This window comes from Myotis myotis, unplaced genomic scaffold (assembly GCF_014108235.1).
Source record: "Myotis myotis isolate mMyoMyo1 unplaced genomic scaffold, mMyoMyo1.p scaffold_m19_p_3, whole genome shotgun sequence".
Lineage (NCBI taxonomy): Eukaryota > Metazoa > Chordata > Mammalia > Chiroptera > Vespertilionidae > Myotis > Myotis myotis.
In genome coordinates, this window is record NW_023416335.1 from 205,487,569 (window position 1) to 205,505,600 (window position 18,032).

The 18,032-nt window shown below is 47.1% G+C and overlaps 1 protein-coding gene across 21 annotated transcripts in view; it reads right to left on the bottom strand.

Moving 5' to 3' along the window:
- The window catches only part of RBFOX2 (RNA binding fox-1 homolog 2), a 265,267-nt gene extending 255,621 nt beyond the window's left edge, over positions 1–9,646 (bottom strand). For 8 of the 21 annotated variants that reach the window (XR_004966064.1, XR_004966065.1, XR_004966066.1 and 5 more), the window contains exon 1: positions 9,090–9,642. Coding sequence is in view for 18 of the 21 variants with exons in the window: in XM_036299489.1 (XP_036155382.1) it covers positions 9,090–9,278 (189 nt within the window). In the remaining 3 variants the exon portion in view is untranslated. Of the gene's footprint in view, positions 1–9,089 lie in introns of all 21 variants that reach the window. The other 13 variants (XM_036299477.1, XM_036299497.1, XM_036299475.1 and 10 more) reach the window with 7 other exon arrangements.
- Between the last annotated feature and the right edge of the window lie 8,386 nt (positions 9,647–18,032).

Below are 18,032 nucleotides of genomic sequence, written 5' to 3' on the forward strand. Positions count from 1 at the left end.
GCGCAGGAAACTAAACATCAGGTTGCCATGCCCACCCAGCACATTCAGCAGTTAAATTCCACCCCAGCTTCTGTTTTCAAAGACCCCCTCTCTCACCTTTAACCCGAAATCAATGAAAAGATCAGGTACCATTCACAAATCCCACAACACCCAGTCTTTACTTGAGCTAGAAAGCAGACCAAGGGCCAGACCCCCGACCCCCAACCCTCATCCCCTGCCCCCCCCCCCCAAGGGAAAATCTGGAGAAATAAGTAAAGCCATCTGCAGGCCCCAACTAAGAAGCAGAAAGACAAAAGTTCAGTTCAGCAAGCTCCATAGCCCCAGGCACAGTGCTAAATCCTATGACCTCCAAAGGCTCTGTTGACCTCACAGTCTGGGTAGGGGTGGAAGGGCAGACATTTGAGTAAATGTTAATCTAAAAAGTCTTAAAAGAGAGTATGGATATTATATGTTTTGGAAACCAGCAGGAATGGGGGGGGGGGGGGGAGGAAGCCAATACAAAAGGCATCCAGTAGGAATCAATATCCCAAATGATTCTTGAAGATTGAGCCTTACAAATGAGAGATGGGAGGCAGAACTGCACGCAGAAGGAACAGAAACAAGAGGCCTGAATTAACTGGGGTGGCAGTGTGCTCAGAAAACTACAAGCCTCTGAACATGGACTTGGAAGTGGAGTGTAGAAAGAGATGAGGAAAGTCAGGCAGCAATCAGGACCTGGTAGGCCAAACAGAGAATGGACTTTATCCTGAAGTCAAAGACAAGCTATCAAATGATTTTAAGCTGTTTCAGATGGATGACTGTTAAGGGTGGGTTTAAAGACACTGGAAAGAGACCTCAAGAGACAAAGGCATCCCAACTTAATTTCCACAAACCAAAATGAGAACAAAAGATACCATCTATTTGATGCAACATATTTAACCAACAAACCTTATAAAGTTTGAAACACAAACATATACCACCAAAACAGCCAGTGTACAACGGTCACCCACTCTCCCAGGAAAGATCCCACAGGTTCCATGAAATGTCCACATGCCTGATGCAGGCCCTAAAATACTTCAGTAGTCCCTTCAGTCCTTAGCTAATGTCTCCTCTTCCTAACTAGAGAGACCACATGACCAGATCCATTTTCCTCCTCCATCCTGAGGACCAGCAAATTAGGTTTCCCAGTTTAACACATTGCTCATCTCTAGTAGTTCCCAACTCTGGCACTTAATCGAAAGTGCATTAACCACTCCATGCTGATCTGGCAGTAAGCAGGAACTCAGAGTGCTGTATAGCAGGTTATAAGGAGGCAAGAAATAAACATTTACTGCTGGATTCCATGATAGGCTCTTTAAATAATCCCGGTTATTCATTATAGCAGCTCATTAGAGTATGCATTAGTTCTTCCAGTTCACAGATGTGTAAACAGGAGTGCAGATGTTAAGAATCTTGCCAAAGGTCATTCAGTTGGCAACTGAAGGAGCCAGAATTCAAACCCAAATATGAGAAATTCGAAATAGTGTTTCTTTCATTACACCAAACTTCAAGTATATATGAACAACAAATGTAATTATATGTTAAGGTTGGTAATAATAATGGTAATAACAATAATATCTCCCTTTTAAAAGTTGAGAGGGAACCCCTATCATATTATTTGGAGTAAGGGATCACTCAGAGAAGTCACACCTGAGTTATCACAACTAGAATCTCCAAACGCTACTAAAACAGGTCATTTCTGAGCATTTGTGACCAAAAATGTTCAGACTCAAATAATCAGAGCAAGTTGGCTCTGCTCCAAAGAAATGTATCAAACCCTCCATGCACTTTCCTCTCCGAGTCCCTAACACGTCTGAAAAATGCATAGCAGCTCTTGTTTTCCCTTTTTCTTCCCACCCTACCCTTCCCCCCGCCCTTTTTATTCCCCCCTAATTACAGAAATAGGTCCGGGATTCACCTGGCAGTTCTGATCCGATTTGCCCCAATCCTGGCTCAAGCAGCTTTGCATTACCCTCCTAACTAGATCAGCGCCAGCCAATGGGTTTATTCAAGCTGATCTGTGATGGATTAGATCATGAAACCTTAGTCATGTAAGCTGCCTGCTTGTATTGGGGCTGTAGGGGAGAAGAATAAGAAACTCAATACTCCTAGGGGCCACCTAAAACACCAATGCAGCCGCCATCCCTCACTCCATCTGTTTGCTCACGCTCCAATTACTGCCATTTCCTTTCCATCATCTCTGATGCTCTTCCCTCTTGTTTTTGAAGAAAGTGCACATCTGCCCCAGAATAAAAATGTTTATTATGCTTTACAAATGCATATCAACAAAAATTCAAACAAATCCACTCATTAAATGACTATCTTCATTGTTTCTACAATTAAAGCCAGACATTAAACTGACAGCCTGAAAGATGTCAAACTAGTAATTCACTATAGAGCAACATTGTTGCTTACACTAAGTAGTATAGTGGCTTTCTTTTCCCACAGTCCTGTAATCTTGAGGCCTGTCCGCACCAGTCTGCTTTCTATCAAAATGAAAGTTAAATCTCTAGTTAGCTTCTGCTGTGTTCATATATCAGTGTGATAGGGAAAAATGACAAGGTGGCTAGAAAATGGGAGAGAGAGACGGGAAACAAATTCAACTCAGGTTAATTTCTCAAGACCCTTAAAACAATTCTGCTCTGAATTCAGACCTGAATTTCTCCTTCTCAAAGACATTCCCAGTGTTACATTCGCAGTCTTCTGTGAGGCTTTTAAAAAAATGTAGTAATTTTTATGTGACTGTACCTCAGTTTCTGCATCTGCAATACTATTCATCACTCCAGCAGTATAATAGGCTGAATGTCTGTGTTCCCCCAAAATTAATCTATTGAAGCCTTAGCCCATACTGTGATGGTATTTGGAGGTGGGGCCTTGGGAGGTAATTAGGCCTAGATTAGATTATAATGATAGAACCCTCACGCTGGGATTAGTGCCCTTATAAGAAGAGGAAAAGATACATTTTTCTCTGTCCAGGAACTCAGACCAAAGAAAGGCCATGGGAGCACACCAACAGAAGGCAGCTGACTGTAAGCCAGGAGGACAACCCTCGCCAGACAGTGAGTCTGCCAACACCTTCATCTTGGATTTCCAGCCTCCAGGACTGTGAGAAATAAATTTCTATAGTTTAAGCCACCAGATCTATGGTATTTTGTTATGGCAGCCTGAGCAGATTAAGACAGGTAGAGATTCAACAATTTTAATGAGATTGTTAATGATTATTACTTGGAAGGAAAGCACATTACTTTTTTACTTTTAATCCTTACCTGAGGATATGTTCTTTATTGATTTTAGAGAGAGAGGAAGAGGGAGAGAGAGAGAAACATGGATGTGAGAAACATCAATTGGTTGCCTTCTGTACACACCCGCAACATGGGTATGTGCACTGACTGGAATTGAACCCAAAACCTTTTGGTGTATGGCACGACACTCCAACCAACTGAGTGACACTGGCAGGAAAACACATTACTTTTATACTCTATTTAAATGGTAGCATTATATTTACCGTAGTTTCAGCACCCAAATACCCAAATAAGAGTCCCAAGATACATCCACCTAGGAGGAAAGAAATCCGGAAACAAGCAAATGGGAAGATACACTATTTCAAGAAAATACAGCATCCACATAGCAATTACAGGCTACCAGGAGCCCCTTCCCTGAGACCAGGTAAAAGTCTTCCTATTACTAGAATCAACAATTAATATGAACTGCTGAACCCACTTAGCTAAATTGGATTTATGCGTCTATGGTCAGAAGCAATTATTCAGCCATATAGCAATCACATACCAACATTTCACTACCATAAAGAATTTTGCTGAAAGCTGTAAATAATACTTAAGGTGCACCTTGCCTTAGACAGCAGCTAAGTTCCTGGAAAGTTGCACACAACTGAATTTTTGTGAAGTTGTTTTTATTCATTGGAACAGATAAGCAAACGAATTCATTCAACGGTATGTTTTAAAAAGCCCAATTTTCATACATATCAGACTTTCATCAAGTGACATGAACCTCTGAAATCTATACAGTGAGCCGTCCACCAGGTTAGAGTACAGTGTTGCCAAGCACCACTAACTTGGTTTCTTAAACCCTATTCCAGTTTCAAATTGAATTTCTCATCCCTCCTGCTCCATGGTTCAGGGTCCTCTGTTTCTACACTATTTCCAGGGTTGTGCCGACTCCTCCTCCACCCACATACACCTTCTGGATCCTGCCCTTGAAAGGACCAACTCTTCCCCACCCCTTGTGAGCCTAAGGATTACAACCTAAGTACCACCGACTCTCTCCTGTTCTCCATGGTCCACTTTGGGAAGTAATGATTTACTCCAAAAGCTCAGTGGCGGTAATTCAACAGGGTTCAGCTTTGGAATCTGCAACTTAGAGGTACAGCTCCATTTCATAAGCAGCCTTGTGAAATTAACCCAGTAAGTGACTTTCTTCTTTAAAAAAGGGTTAATTTTGGTGGGCTCTCTCTGGAGTAGGCCCATGCCTTTTTTTCCTTCTCAGGGGTGCATTTTTACTGTTCTCTCCCCATGAGACTTGCAACCAGGGGAGCAATGGGCAGTGGCAGCTCGTCCTGTGCTGATCCCCTGAACCTGTCTCCAAGGCCCCCTTGTCTCGGACTCCCCAGGGAGCTAACAGCAGCCCTGCTGTGGCCTACTTCTCTCCTATAACGTTTCCAGGGAGCCAAAGACACCTGCCTGGGCTCTCTCCTATTGGTTCTTCTACCTTAAGCCCTTCTTGTTCCACTGCGCCCAGCTTTGATAAACATACTTCAAAATAACATAAAGGAGGGGGGTAATCTTTTGACACTTAAAAGATTGGGGAATTCATGAAGGTACTCTGTCCCCTGAATTTCATTTTATTTTTTATCCCTTAATTATTTATAAAAAAGGTCAATTTCAACTTCAACTCAACAGGCATTGAGCACTTGCTATGTACCCAAAAGTGTTAGGCATTAAGAGTAAGGAAATTTAAAAAATAATTTAAAGAATAAAAATAAAAAAAGAATAAACACAAAGAAAATATCATTCCCATCTTCAAGAAGCTTTCTGTGTAACCAGGGAAATAAGAATAACAACACAACTGAGGGACAATACAGTATATATGATGCATAATTAATCATCGCTATAAAGGAGACAAGACGGGGCCCCTGGCTGGTGTGGCTCAGTTGGTTGAGCATCATCTGTGCACCAAAAAGTCATCAGTCTGATTCCCGATCAGGGCATATGCCCAGGTTGCAGGCTCAATCGTTGGTCAGAGTGTGTGCAGGGGACAGTCCATCAGTGTTTCTCACATTGATGTTTCTTTCTCTCTCTTCCTCTCCCTTTCTTTCTCTAAAATCAATAAAAACCTACTTTAAAAAAATAAATACATAAAGGAGACAAGATGGGCTCTGTTGTCAACTAAACTGTCAGAAGGCTTCCCAAAAAGGACTATGACGTCAGAAAAACTCTATTTGTGTTGAGTTGCAAGGAAAGAACATATGCTTTAAGACATACTCATATATAGAGAGAGAAGGCCATGTAACAATGGAAGCAGAGAGTACTTTGCCAATGAGCCAAGGGATTGGGGCAAACTCTGGAAGCAGAAAGAGGCAGAGAATGGATTCTCCCCTGGAGCCCCTAACAGCAACCAGCCCTGCTGACTTCTTAACTTTAGATCAGTGACACTGCTTTTGGACTTTTGATATCGAGAATTGTAAGACCATAAATTTGTGTTTCCTAAGAAAATAATTAATAAATAAATAATAACCCATATACCAAAAAGATCGGCCACACTAAGGATTTTTAAAGTGTTACTTACATATGGCCTATGGCATTTCTACACCGTTGATATCCTCTCCTAAGGCTGCCAAACCCCTGCTCTTTCTGCTCCAGCTACACCAGTCTCTACCCCCAGGACATTAAAGAGAGAGTCAGTACCCTAGCTTTAGAAGATGCAACTGCCTGGGTACCCACAGTTCCTCTACCTGAACCCTCTTCCCTCAAACATCTAAATGGCCCATCCCCTCACTCCATTCAAAGGTCACCTAACAGAGAGGACTTCCCTGACCATCTTCGTCATTACTCTCTATCCCTTTACCTGCTTTCTATTTCTTTTTAGCAACTTACCACCATCTAATAGTTGTTCACTTCTTTATTATCTGTCTCTTTCGATTAGAATTCCATGAGGGTAGGATCTTTAGTTTAATTCACTACCCTATCTCCTAGACCAGGGGTGGGCAAACTTTTTGACTCGAGGGCCACAATGGGTTCTTAAACTGGACCGGAGGGCCGGAACAAAAGCATGGATGGAGTGTTTGTGTGAACTAATATAAATTCAAAGTAAACATCATTACATAAAAGGGTACGGTCTTTTTTTTTTAGTTTTATTCATTTCAAAAGGGCCAGATACGGCCCGCGGGCCGTAGTTAGCCCACGGCTGTCCTAGACTCTAAAACAAGGCCTAGCACATAGCAGTTGCTCAATAAGCATTAGTTAAATGGATATTAAATATTCAACAATTTTTCTCAGAATGATGCAAGAACATCCTAGAGGTAGGAATAGGTCATCTAGGCTTAAATTTTATCTTTTCATGGACATTATTTCTCCTTTATTCCCAATTATAACTCAAATTTCAACTTTCCCATAAAGCCTTCCTTGACCATTTCAGCAGGAATGATCATCTCCATCTTCTGGACCCAGGGGCACAAATCCTCTGCATACTTTGGCCCTAAATTATGAAATGCCTTTTTGACATGCATCTATCCTGTGGTATCTCTACTCCTGTTCCACTGAGCTTACCAAAAAAAAAAAAAAAAATCATTTATATATACACTTTTTAAAACTTTTCAGCCACGCTGTCTAAATTGTAAGCATCAAGTACCTTAAGATCAGGGAGCTTGACATATTGTTTAGAAGATAACTTAGAAATCATCCTGTATAAACACTTTACAACTAAGGAAACAGAGGCTCCAAAAGGATGGATTTCCCCAGGACCGTACAGCTAGTTGAAGGCAGGAGATGAAATCAATGAAGATATGAATACCTGTGTGACATGGTGTGTTGGAACTACAACAATGAAAATGCACACAGTGAAAAATAAAACACCCACAAATACACAGAATGAAAAAAGGATTCTCTGTGGGATAGTTCTAAGTTGCCCATTTGTACCCAAAGGACCTAATCCACTCCTTCCTCTGATACCCCAAAGTCCCTGTACACTGCTCCACTTCCAAACACTACTATCCTTAGCCAATTTGAAGGCAACCAGCAAATAATGGGCCCCAGGAGGAAAGGGAGGAGTCTCACTACTATCTCTGATTGACAGAAACAATCAATGAATGCAGACATACACAGATGTATGCACACACCAAGCAGAACAGGCTCATCAGCACCAATGTCCAGCCCTCCTCCTGACCATCCAATATTAACCCCCTCACCTAAAGTCTCCCCCTATTCCTCTACATTTTTCCCTGTGGCCTCAAGCTTTTACTTCTCACAATCCCTCAGCCTAACAGAGTTCTAATGGAGAACAAAAGCAGGCAAACAGAAGAATTTTTAAATAAACACCGAGGATCGGGGTTTTTTTTTGTGTGTGTGTTTTTTTTTTTTACCCAAATCAACAGAAGTAAGAGAGTGACCTCTGCAAAGGAGACCCAGAAGCGCACAGCAAACTTGCCAGGCTTACATACAGCTCCATCTCCAACAGGAAGTCAGGCAGAGCCTTGAAAAGCAGGAGCAGAGCACCGGAAGTCTCTCAGCTCTGCAGAGATTTCCAAGAGCGGTGTAATGGAGAGAGCAGGGGAATAGGGATTAGAAGACCAGGCTCCCAGTTCTAGTTTCACTACCAGCTAACTGGGTGGCCTTAGGCAAGTCACCAGTCTTCCCTGGACTTCTGATTCCCCGTCTATAAAATGAGGTAGTTGAAACAGCTGAGGCCTTGAATGCACTCCAAACAATAATAACTATTGACTCTCTCCCACCAAAAAGTGCACGTGAACTATTTTGCGTAAGAGTATTCCAAGTCTATCCAGGTTAAGAACCCCTGGAAAAGATGTCTCTGGCCCCTTCTAACATTCTATGATTCTAAGAGAATTAGGCAGATGTCAAAACAATTGCTGGTATGTGAGACCCCACCCCACCCCCACCCCCGCCCTCCCCACCCCGACTCCCCTGCCCATTTCATAGCAAGTATTTTCTGAACAGAGAGCAAACCCTAAAACCTACGAAGGCTTCATGTTCTTCCGCAAATTACAAAGTCGACTGGCATCATCACTCTAGTTCCCATTCCCTACCCAGGTCAACCACCTTATCCTGGAGTCCACAACTCAGAATCCCGTCTCCGAACAGCCCTATAAACTCCCCTGTATGTCCCAGAACACTGTAGCCCATGCCCAGCTCTCTGTAGGGGATGCAACTGACGAGGTACAGGAGGGACTTGTCCTGGACTCTCTGCAGACCCATCAGCAAGCGCCACAGAGTGAAGGATGTGCCCGAGCGCCACGCTGTCCCCACAACACGGCCACTCTCCCTGTGATTGAAGCCGCACGCTAAGCCACATCCCCTTTCGGGCTCTCGAGGAGTTGCCTCGCTTCTCACTCCACTCCGGTACACGCCACTCCCTTCCTCGCCCCAGGGTGGGTCGGGGACTGCCAGCACGGTGCTCCTTCCCGGGAGGGGGCCCACCCCCGCCCCCTCGGCCTCGGCTCAGCCCGGCGGCGCTCTGGGCAGCGGACTCAGGACCCCCCGGCTCCCTCTCCACCCCCAGGCACCAAGGAAGGGTTGGGAGAAATGGAATCCATCTCAACCATGTTCGATCTCCCCAACACACCTACCCACGCGTCGTGTCCCCTCGTCCCCTCTGGAGTCAGGACCCTCGTGGCCACACCAGGGTCCTCCTGCACCCTCGCGTCCAAGCCGAGCTCCCCGACCTTTCCACCAGGCCCCGACCGGCCCCCTCCCACCTCCAGGACCCCTAGAGCCCTCCCCGCTCCACGCCGCGGGAGCCCGGGCCGCCGCCCCCCTGCCCCCGCCCGACCGGGCCCCGCGCCGCACCCCCGCCGTAACGGGATGCCCGTCCCGCGCGGTCACCTGCATCCCGCCGCCGTCGTCGTCGGCCGCCGCCTCCTCGGTGCGCGGCCGCTTGCTCAGGCCGGGCTCGGCTCCGTCTCCTCCCCCTCCGGGCACCGGCAGCTCCAGCTCCGACTCCCGCTTCATCCCCCGGGCAGCGGCGCCGGGCCCGAGCTGAAGCGGCTGCTGCGGCTGGGCGCCTTCCGCCATCCGCCCGCGCCCCCCTCGCCTCCGGGAGCCGGGCGACCCGCGACAGGCCACCTCCCCCTGGGCCTCGGCCCCGACAGTCGCGACAGGCGGGCGCGCGCCTGCCCCCGCCCCCGCGTGCGTGCGTGCGTGCGCGCGCGCGGGCCCGGCGCCCCTCGGCCACGGGCGCTCGGCGCTCGCCGGGTCCTCAGCGCGGGGCGGCGGGCGGGTCGCGGCGGACACTCGTTCGCGCCCTCACGCGCACACGCGACCCTCGGCCTGGTCCGCCTGGCGCCCCGCCTCCCGCACTCACGGAGCTCGCCCGCCGGCCTGCGCCCGCTCCCTCACACTGTCCCTCACAACACGCCGGCCCAGGGAGGAAGGGGGCGGTGCGGGGAGGGGTGTTTAATTGGGGGAGGAGTGGCTCGAAGCAGGAACGAGCTGACTGGCCGGGATCCTCCGACCCGCCACTGTGGCAGCGCCGGGAAGGCGGGGAGAGAGAAAGGAGGAGGGAGGGACCGGGATCTGGGACTCCGGCCCGCGCGGGAGGCTGCAGCGGGGGTGGGGCGAAGGGGGTGGGGCGAAGGGGGCGGGGCGGGGTGATGGTGACCGAGCCTGCTGAGGGGGCGGGGCCAGTGCCCCTCGGCAATCTTCGCCTCCTCCTCCTCCTCCCCAGGCGCCCGAGGGAGGTCGGGAAGAGGTCGGAAAAGTTCGGGAATCTCCGGCATCGGCGAAGGATTGTCCCGGAGGAACTGCGCGGATAGAATTCCAGCTGGCGCGGAGGGGGCGGAGTCTGTTTCCTTTGGGGGCGGGGCCACGGCCTGAGGCAGGCGGAGCTTGAGAGGCCCAAGGGCCGGGTTGGTTCCAGGAGAGGGAAGGGCACTCTGTGGGCGGGGCCACTTTGCCTGCCCCCTCTCGGGCCGAAGAATGGGGATCGAGCTACAATTGGAAGGTCCAGGAATGAAATCGCCACTTCAAGGCTCTCCCCAATGCTGAGAGCTTTTAGTCTGATCATCAGAACAGTTATTATCACATTCCTGATATCATCTTAGTAACACCTGAGGTTTGTAAGGACTTTACAGTTTGCACAATGCGTTCACAGACCCGTTTTTGAAGCTTGCTTCAGTCCTGCAGCTAAAAAATGGCAGATCCAGATCTCATTCTCTTTCTCTACACCTTGCTGCCTGTGTAATACTTTATTTCTGATCAAATTTGTACAATTAGAGATATTTGTGCAATCCCTTCTCTCTCCTAAGAGACTGTAAGGACCAAGAGGGCATCTATTTTCTCTAGGTTCCATATTGCGGCCTGTATGTTATAGGGATAAAATGAAGTTACATGAACGACCTGGATTCTACTTAAAACAAGTTACTTCATCTCTTTGGGCCCTTGATACATCATTTGTAAAATGAGATGGTTTAGATCAGTGGTTTGCAACCAGGAGCGATTTTGCCCCTTTCCCTCTCCCCCAGGATATCTGTCAACTTCTGGAGAAATTTTTTGTTTTTACAAGTGGGGGGGGGAGGCTGCTGGCATCTAATGGGTAGAGGCCAGGAATGTTGTTCAGATCCTGTGATTAAATGGGACAGTCCTCACAACAGTTGACCAGCCAAAAATATCAATACTGCTGAGGTTAAGAAACCCTGAATTAGATTATTTATAACATCATTTTGAGGTGGGTCTATGATTGTCCTTTCAACTTGGATTTAACCTGGCTATGGCTGGAACAGTACAAAGATAAAGATCCTTGCGTTGGAGTCAGACCAACCCAGGTGTGAATCCAGGCTTTAGCACCTACTGCCCATGTGATTTTGGACCAGGATCACTTAGGAATTTCTATATAGAAGGAGTTTAGGAAGGGAGAAACTGACTGAAGAACTTGTCTTAAAAGCTAGTTTTCATAGAAAGTACATATTTTTTACCTGGGCTGTGTCATATCCTATATAATAAAAGGCCAATATGCAAATCAACCGAATGGCAGAATGACCAGTTGTTATGATGTGCACTGATAACCAGGGGGGTAGATGCTCAACGCAAGAGCTGCCCCCTGGTGGTCAGTGTGCTCCCACAGGGGGAGCTCTGCTCAGCCAGAAGCGAGGCTCACAGCTGGTGAGTGCAGCAGCGGTGGCAGGAGCCACTCCCGCCTCCGTGGCAGCGGTAAGGATGTCCAACTGAGGGCTCCCAGACTGTGAGAGGGCGCAGGCTGGGCTGAGAAACCCTCCCACCCCCCCGAGTGCATGAATCTCGTGCACCAGGCCTCTAGTCTATATATAAAAAAGGCTAATATGCAGGGTCCCCTCAGGAGTTCGACTGGGAGACAGGGAGTTTGATGGCTCGCTATGACATACACTGACTCCTGGGGCGGTGCGGAACGAAGGAAGGTCCCGGCCAGCAGTCAGAGGCCCTGATCGTCCCTGAGAGCTGGCCAGGCCTAGGGACTCTACCGGTGCACTGGGCCTCTAGTAGATCAATAAAAATATCCAAGTTTTAGCTCTGCCATTTACAAGTCATGATCCCTTGTAAAAGCTACTTAGCCTCTCTATGCCTCAGTTCTCCTTCATCTGAATATTAAGACACTGTAATTATAGTACCTTCCTCAAGGGATTATTGTGAGGATTCAATGAGTTATCACAATGAGTTAAGAACTTCAAACATATTGACCTATGGTTGCACACTCAATAAATGTTAGCTATTATTACTATTACCATATATTTATCATTATATTCACATTTTAAGTAAGAATGAGAAAAATGTTCATTGTCAAGATCAAAGAATATCATTATCACTACTGTTGGATTTTTTTAACTACATAAGAGATTAAGATGGGCAGACAAAGTTCCCCAAGTCACCCTTTGATGCAACCACTATGTTGGGCAAGTCCTTCCTATATTTTCATTTAGCCTTACATTCCTTGCTTGTAAGATAACAATAGTAACAGTGTTGTTCTAAAAATTAAATGAGACAAAATAAAGCACTTAGCATAGCACCTAACATATAGCAACTGCTGAATAAGTAATTATTTACCATCTAATACTGCTATTTGGGTCTTCAAGTTGGAAGTCCAAGTGCCTGCAAGCTTGTTCTCGAGCTGAATTAGACAGTCTCAACCTAAGTCAGGGGTCTCCAGTTAGCAGTACCCCATAGCAGATGGGGCTTAATCCTGTGCAACCGAGCACAAGCATTGTGGCTTTGAAGAAAATCAGATGTTTCCTGTGTGGCCTATAGAACAACAATGTTTGTGTGTGTTTTTTAACATAGGGAAATCAGTGGTTGATTTTCTGAAAATTTTACTTAACTGGTATCTTCTCCCCTCTCTACCTGCCTTGTCATAACACTGGAATCTAAATGATGCTAGGTCCTTCCTGGGCTGCTCCATGACCCAGCAAGAAATGAGATTTGGGCTCAGGTCTGCTTATGGCTCAAATTATTGTTATTCAAGTATTTCCCTAAGAAATAGAGCAATAAGGTTTGAATGACCAGGCAGAACAAAGAGAAATTGGATCCTGCCCTGTAAACAAACATTAAGCATTTAGGGAGAGGGAAAGGGAGGGAGAGAGGAGAGGAGAGCAGAGGAGGGGAGGGGAAGGGAAGGAAGGGGAAGGGAGGGGAGGGATGGTGGGAGGGGAGGGGAGAGGAGAGGGGAGGGGAGAGAGAAGCCTATAAATAATTGAAGAGGCCAAATTATGCCCATGACAGCACAAAGACCAGGACTATCTCTTTCATGTACATCTGTAGCTACCTCTGTGAGAGCAGATGGTTATAAAATATTACAGAGGAAGAAGACAATTAAAGAATATTTTCCTAGAAAGAATTTTAGCTGCAGAAACTACTGAAGTCCTAACATTTCTTCATTTATCCGTGAGCAAGGGCCTGGGATACCAAGAAGAATGAAATTAATTCCTGGTACCAAGGAGTTCTCAGTCTATGGAAGAAAGGATAAACAAATAAAAAGACAATTACAATGCATCACAGTAAGGAGGTCATCTGTCACAGTGATCAAGAACATGAACTCTGGTGTCAAACAGACATGGGTTTGAGTCTGACTTGGCCATGTATGTGACTTTGGACAAGATCCTTAGCATCTCTAAGGCCCAGTTTCTTCATTTGTTTGAAGCACTGGTAGCTCCCAACCCAATATCCATCTTATTCCTTACTAGCAAAACCCCAATTCTGTTCAGGGTAGAAACCTTCCTAGCTTTAAAATGGGGCGGGGGGGGGGGGCGGGGAGCCTAGCTGGTTGGGCTCAATGGATTGAGCGTTGGCCTGTGGACTGAAGGGTCCCAGATTCAATTCTGGTCAAGGGCACATGCCTGGGTTGCAGGCTCGATCCCCAGTAGGGGATATGTAGGAGGCAGCTGATCAATGATTCTCTCTCATCATTGATGTTTCTATCGCTCTCTTCCTCTTCCTCTCCTTTCTCTAAAATCAATAAAAATAATATTAAAAATAAATAAGGAAAACAATTCTCAGGCTCCCTGACAGCTGAAGGTGGCCACATAACATAGTTGTGGCTAGCAAGATGTAGGTGGGGGATAGCATCACTTCCCAATAATAAGACAAAAAGAAAAGGCTCTTTGCCCTTCATCCTTTGCCCTTCGCCCTTTTTCCTTCCTCCCGCCTGGAACACAGATTGGAAAAACAGCAGACATCTTGTCTCCATAGTAACAAAAGCTACCTGCTAAGAGTGGTATTGTGGAGCCACCATACCAGCCTTAGCCTCTCTACCTCGAATTTATTGTTATTTGAGCAAAATAAGTTCCATTTCATTAAGCCACCATGGACAGGTTTCCACATGCAGCCAAACTCAACGCTCAGCTGATAGAATCTGTAAACCGAGGACAATAATAGTATCTGCCCCTGGGGTTCTTTTGAGCATTAAATAATGCATGTACAGCACTTGGCATGACACCTGGCTCATAGACACACTCAACAATGGCAACTTAGTCCTTTTTACTACTATTATTACTCTTATTATCCTTATTAATATGATTAGTATCCGTGCCAAAAGCTATAGGAGCAATAGGAAGATGTCACTCCCCCTGCCTGGGGAAGACAGGACAAGCTTCACTGAGAATGTTATGTTTGACCTGCTTCTTTAGAAATGAGGAGGATGCCCTGGCTGGTTTGGCTCAGTGGATAGAGCGTCGGCCTGCGGACTAAAGGGTCTCGGGTTCAATTCCGGTCAAGGGTTGTAGGCTCAATCCCCAGTGGGGGGCGTGCAGGAGGCAGCCAATCAATGATTCTCTCTCATCATGGATGTTTCTATCTCTCTCTCCCTCTCCCTTCCTCTCTGAAATCAATAAAAAGGAAATGAGGAGGAGTTTCCCAGGATATGGTTTGTGAGCAAATTCTTGTGTGCCTGCAAGGGTGTAGGAGGAGTTCAGCGACGGTCACCAGGAGAAAACTCGGATGGGATGCAGCACTGGCCCTGGGGTAAGAGCACTGGGAGTGGAGTCAGGACCAGCTGTGGTCCTCACACGGAGACAGAGATAGGTAAGTGGGTGTCCGAGCACCTGGCCTCAGGGCTATGTGGGCCCTTAGGAAACGGTACATCTTATGAAAGATCTATTCAAACACCATCTATTGTTCATCCGATACTCTGGGTACCTGACAGCCATCAGCCAACCTGATGGTGTCAATCTATAAACTCTTCCGGAACATGAACGCTTTAATTCCTTCCTTGATTTTGTGTGTGTATGTGTGTGTGTGTGTGTGTGTGTGTGTGTGTGTGTGTCCCTAGCACCAACCACAGAGCTTGACACCAAATATGTGGCTATTCCAGCAATCCTAAAAATATTCAAAAACACAGCCTGGGACCTCAACACTCCTCTCCTCACCCCCTCCCCACACCCCCACCCCCCACCTCCCAACCCGGGAAAAACAGAGAAAGCCCCAGAACAGATGAGCTTACATGCTGTCTTAGCCACACACTCCTCTAAATAAGACAGAGTGCTCAAGGCCACAGTGCTTCCCCAAAATTTATCATCCCTCTAATGAGAGAGAGAAAGGTAGATATAAATAGAAGACAGCATTTTCTACTCAAAAGCTTTCTTTTTCCAAAAAAAGAAAGGCAGAATACCCTTGATAAGGCAGAATACCCTTCCTGGGCCAGAGGAAGTGGCAGCCATCTTCCTGCCGCGTGGCCGGCTGACCCAGGGGCCGATACAAAGCCTAACGAGAAACCGGGTTCAGCAAGAGAGGAGCGCGTGGTGTCCGAGCCCCGTGAGCACCACAGAACCAGCCTCCGACACAAGCCCCGCTATTGACTTTGACCTCACCTCCCTCCCTCCCGCTGCTCAAGGCATTATTGAACCTGGGATTTTCCTATGGGCCAGAACCGTGCCAACCCTTTTGCCCTTCACATAATGTGTTTGTCTGGTTTCTATTTCTGTAGTTTGATGAAGGATGATAGCAGGGTATTGAGTTGTTGTTTTTCATTTAGTGCCGTCGCCGCCCTCACCCTGTCCCCCACCCCACCCTGCTCTCAAGTCGGATTTTCATTGTCTGTTATGTGCCTCCTCCTAGGTTTTTATTGCTTCCTTACTGAGTGGGGGAAGGCATTTTATGTTAGTTTCCAGGCCCTGGTATATGTAAGCTCATGTGTCCATCTTTTTTTTGCAAAGAATTGTGGTGTTTTGAAATTGGAAGTGACCTCGGAGGGAAAGGGCAGGTTCAGATGTTCGAGGAGCCCCTACTATGAGCCAGGCCCTGAACTAGGTGCTTTTTTTTTTTGCACGTATTCCCCACAGCACGTCCGCGAGGTAGGCAGTGTTACATCTCATTTTACAGATGAGAAAACTGAACTCCAGGGAGGTGAAATGACAGGCTCAAGGTCACACGGAATGACTACTGACAAAGGAACTCTGGTCCCCTACTCCAAGGCCACTGCCCTCCCATGCCTCACCAGCTTTGTGGACATTTTAGGGTATTTTCCTTTGGGTGGGTACAAATTCCTGAAAAAGAGGGAACAGGACAAGTGTAACTTCTTGTTCTCTGAAACAATTTAACTGCCGTGATCCTGCACTCCATCTGGGGGATGTATACAAGCTCCTGGACCTTCGTGGCACCAAGGCTTTGGTCTTCATTAGCCCTGCCCGCCCGCACCTGCTCAGGTGTCTTCCTCTGGGTCCCTGTCCGGCTGTCAGATGGATCCCAACTGGCCTCCACAAGCTGTCCTCTGCTCCTTAGTCACTGACTCACCCAGAGTACAGCCGGCCAGGGCCACTCCAGAAAAGGCTCTGTCTACGGGCTTCACAACTCCTTCAAGGGTGTGGGGAAACCCTGGCCACTCCCACACTGCTCTGGGGTCTTGGGAATCTCTGAGAAGCTGTCTCTGGCCCCTGCTGTGTAGACACACTAAGGAGGCATCCCTATTCCTCAAACCCTTGTGCCCCACAAGACCTCCCATGGGAGGTGGGCACAGATGGCCTCTCCTTCCAGATGCCACACCCTCCAGCTCTGCCCTCCCCCCTCCTCCCCCCGCCCCCCAGGCTCCATGGAGAAGGAGGCAGGGATCCTCCACAGCCTTCAAAAGGCTCCAACTCTGTTCTCTCCCCTTCTCTCTCTCTCTCTCTCTCTCTCTCTCTCTCTCTCTCTCTCTCCAGCCCTTGCCACATTTGCCTCATCAGAGTGTGTGTGTGTGTGTGTGTGTGTGTGTGTGTGTGTGTTGGGGGGAGGGGGGGACGGGTGCTGATACTGATTCTGACAAAAATCTCTAAATTTTGTAGGTCATGGATATAATGGCCAGAGTCAGGCAGCCTGAGGGTTGAGACTTTGGTAGTTAAAAAGACCAGGCTTAAAAAAAAAAAAAAAAAAAAAAAAAAAAAAAAAGACAAACCAGGCTTTCACCCTAGCTGGTTTGGCTCAGGTATTAGAGCAGGGGTCCTCAAACTACGGCCCCTTGGGCCACATGCAAATACAAATATTGTATTTGTTCCCGTTTTGTTTTTTTACTTCAAAATAAGATATGTGCAGTGTGCATAGGAATTCGTTCATAGTTTTTTTTTAAACTATAGTCCGGCCCTCCAACGGTCTGAGGGACAGTGAACTGGCCCCCTGTTTAAAAAGTTTGAGGACCCCCGGATTAGAGTAACGCCTCAGTTGTGAGCTCAGGCCCCAGCTCCTGTCCAGGCACGTGTGCAGGAGGCAACCAATTGAGGTGTCTCTCTCACATCGATGTTTCCCTCTCAGTGTCTCTCCTCTCCCTTCCACTCTCTCTTAAACAATAATCAGTGGAAAAATATCCTCGGGTGAGGATTAACAACAACCACAACAAAAATAGACCAGGCTTTTGAAACACAGAGACTTTCCCCTCAAGCCAAATGTTTCAAAGTCTAATTTGGTCATTCAAAACTCAAGCCCACTTTCTTTCTTTGCATTTCCACAGTAACAGTTTTAATTCTGAAAGGAAGAGAAGGTGGGATAGTGGAAGATACCTGGGAGAGAGGGAAGAGAGAACATAAATTAATATTTCTGTGGCATCATATGGACACAGACAATGGAGTGGTGAAGGCCTGGGAGGGGCGGGTGCGGGGTGGAGGGGGTCAATGGGGAAAAAAAAAACCCCAAAACAAAGGGGACATCTGCAATACTTTCAACAATAAAGAAAAAAGAGCCCTATCCCATTAGGCTCAGAGGATAGAGCGTCAGCCTGTGGACTGAAGAGTCCTGGTTCGATTCCGGTCAAGGCACATGCCCCGGTTGTGGATTCGATCCCCAGTAGGAGGGTGTCTAGGAGGCAACCCATCAACGATTCTTTCTCATCATTGATGTTTCTAT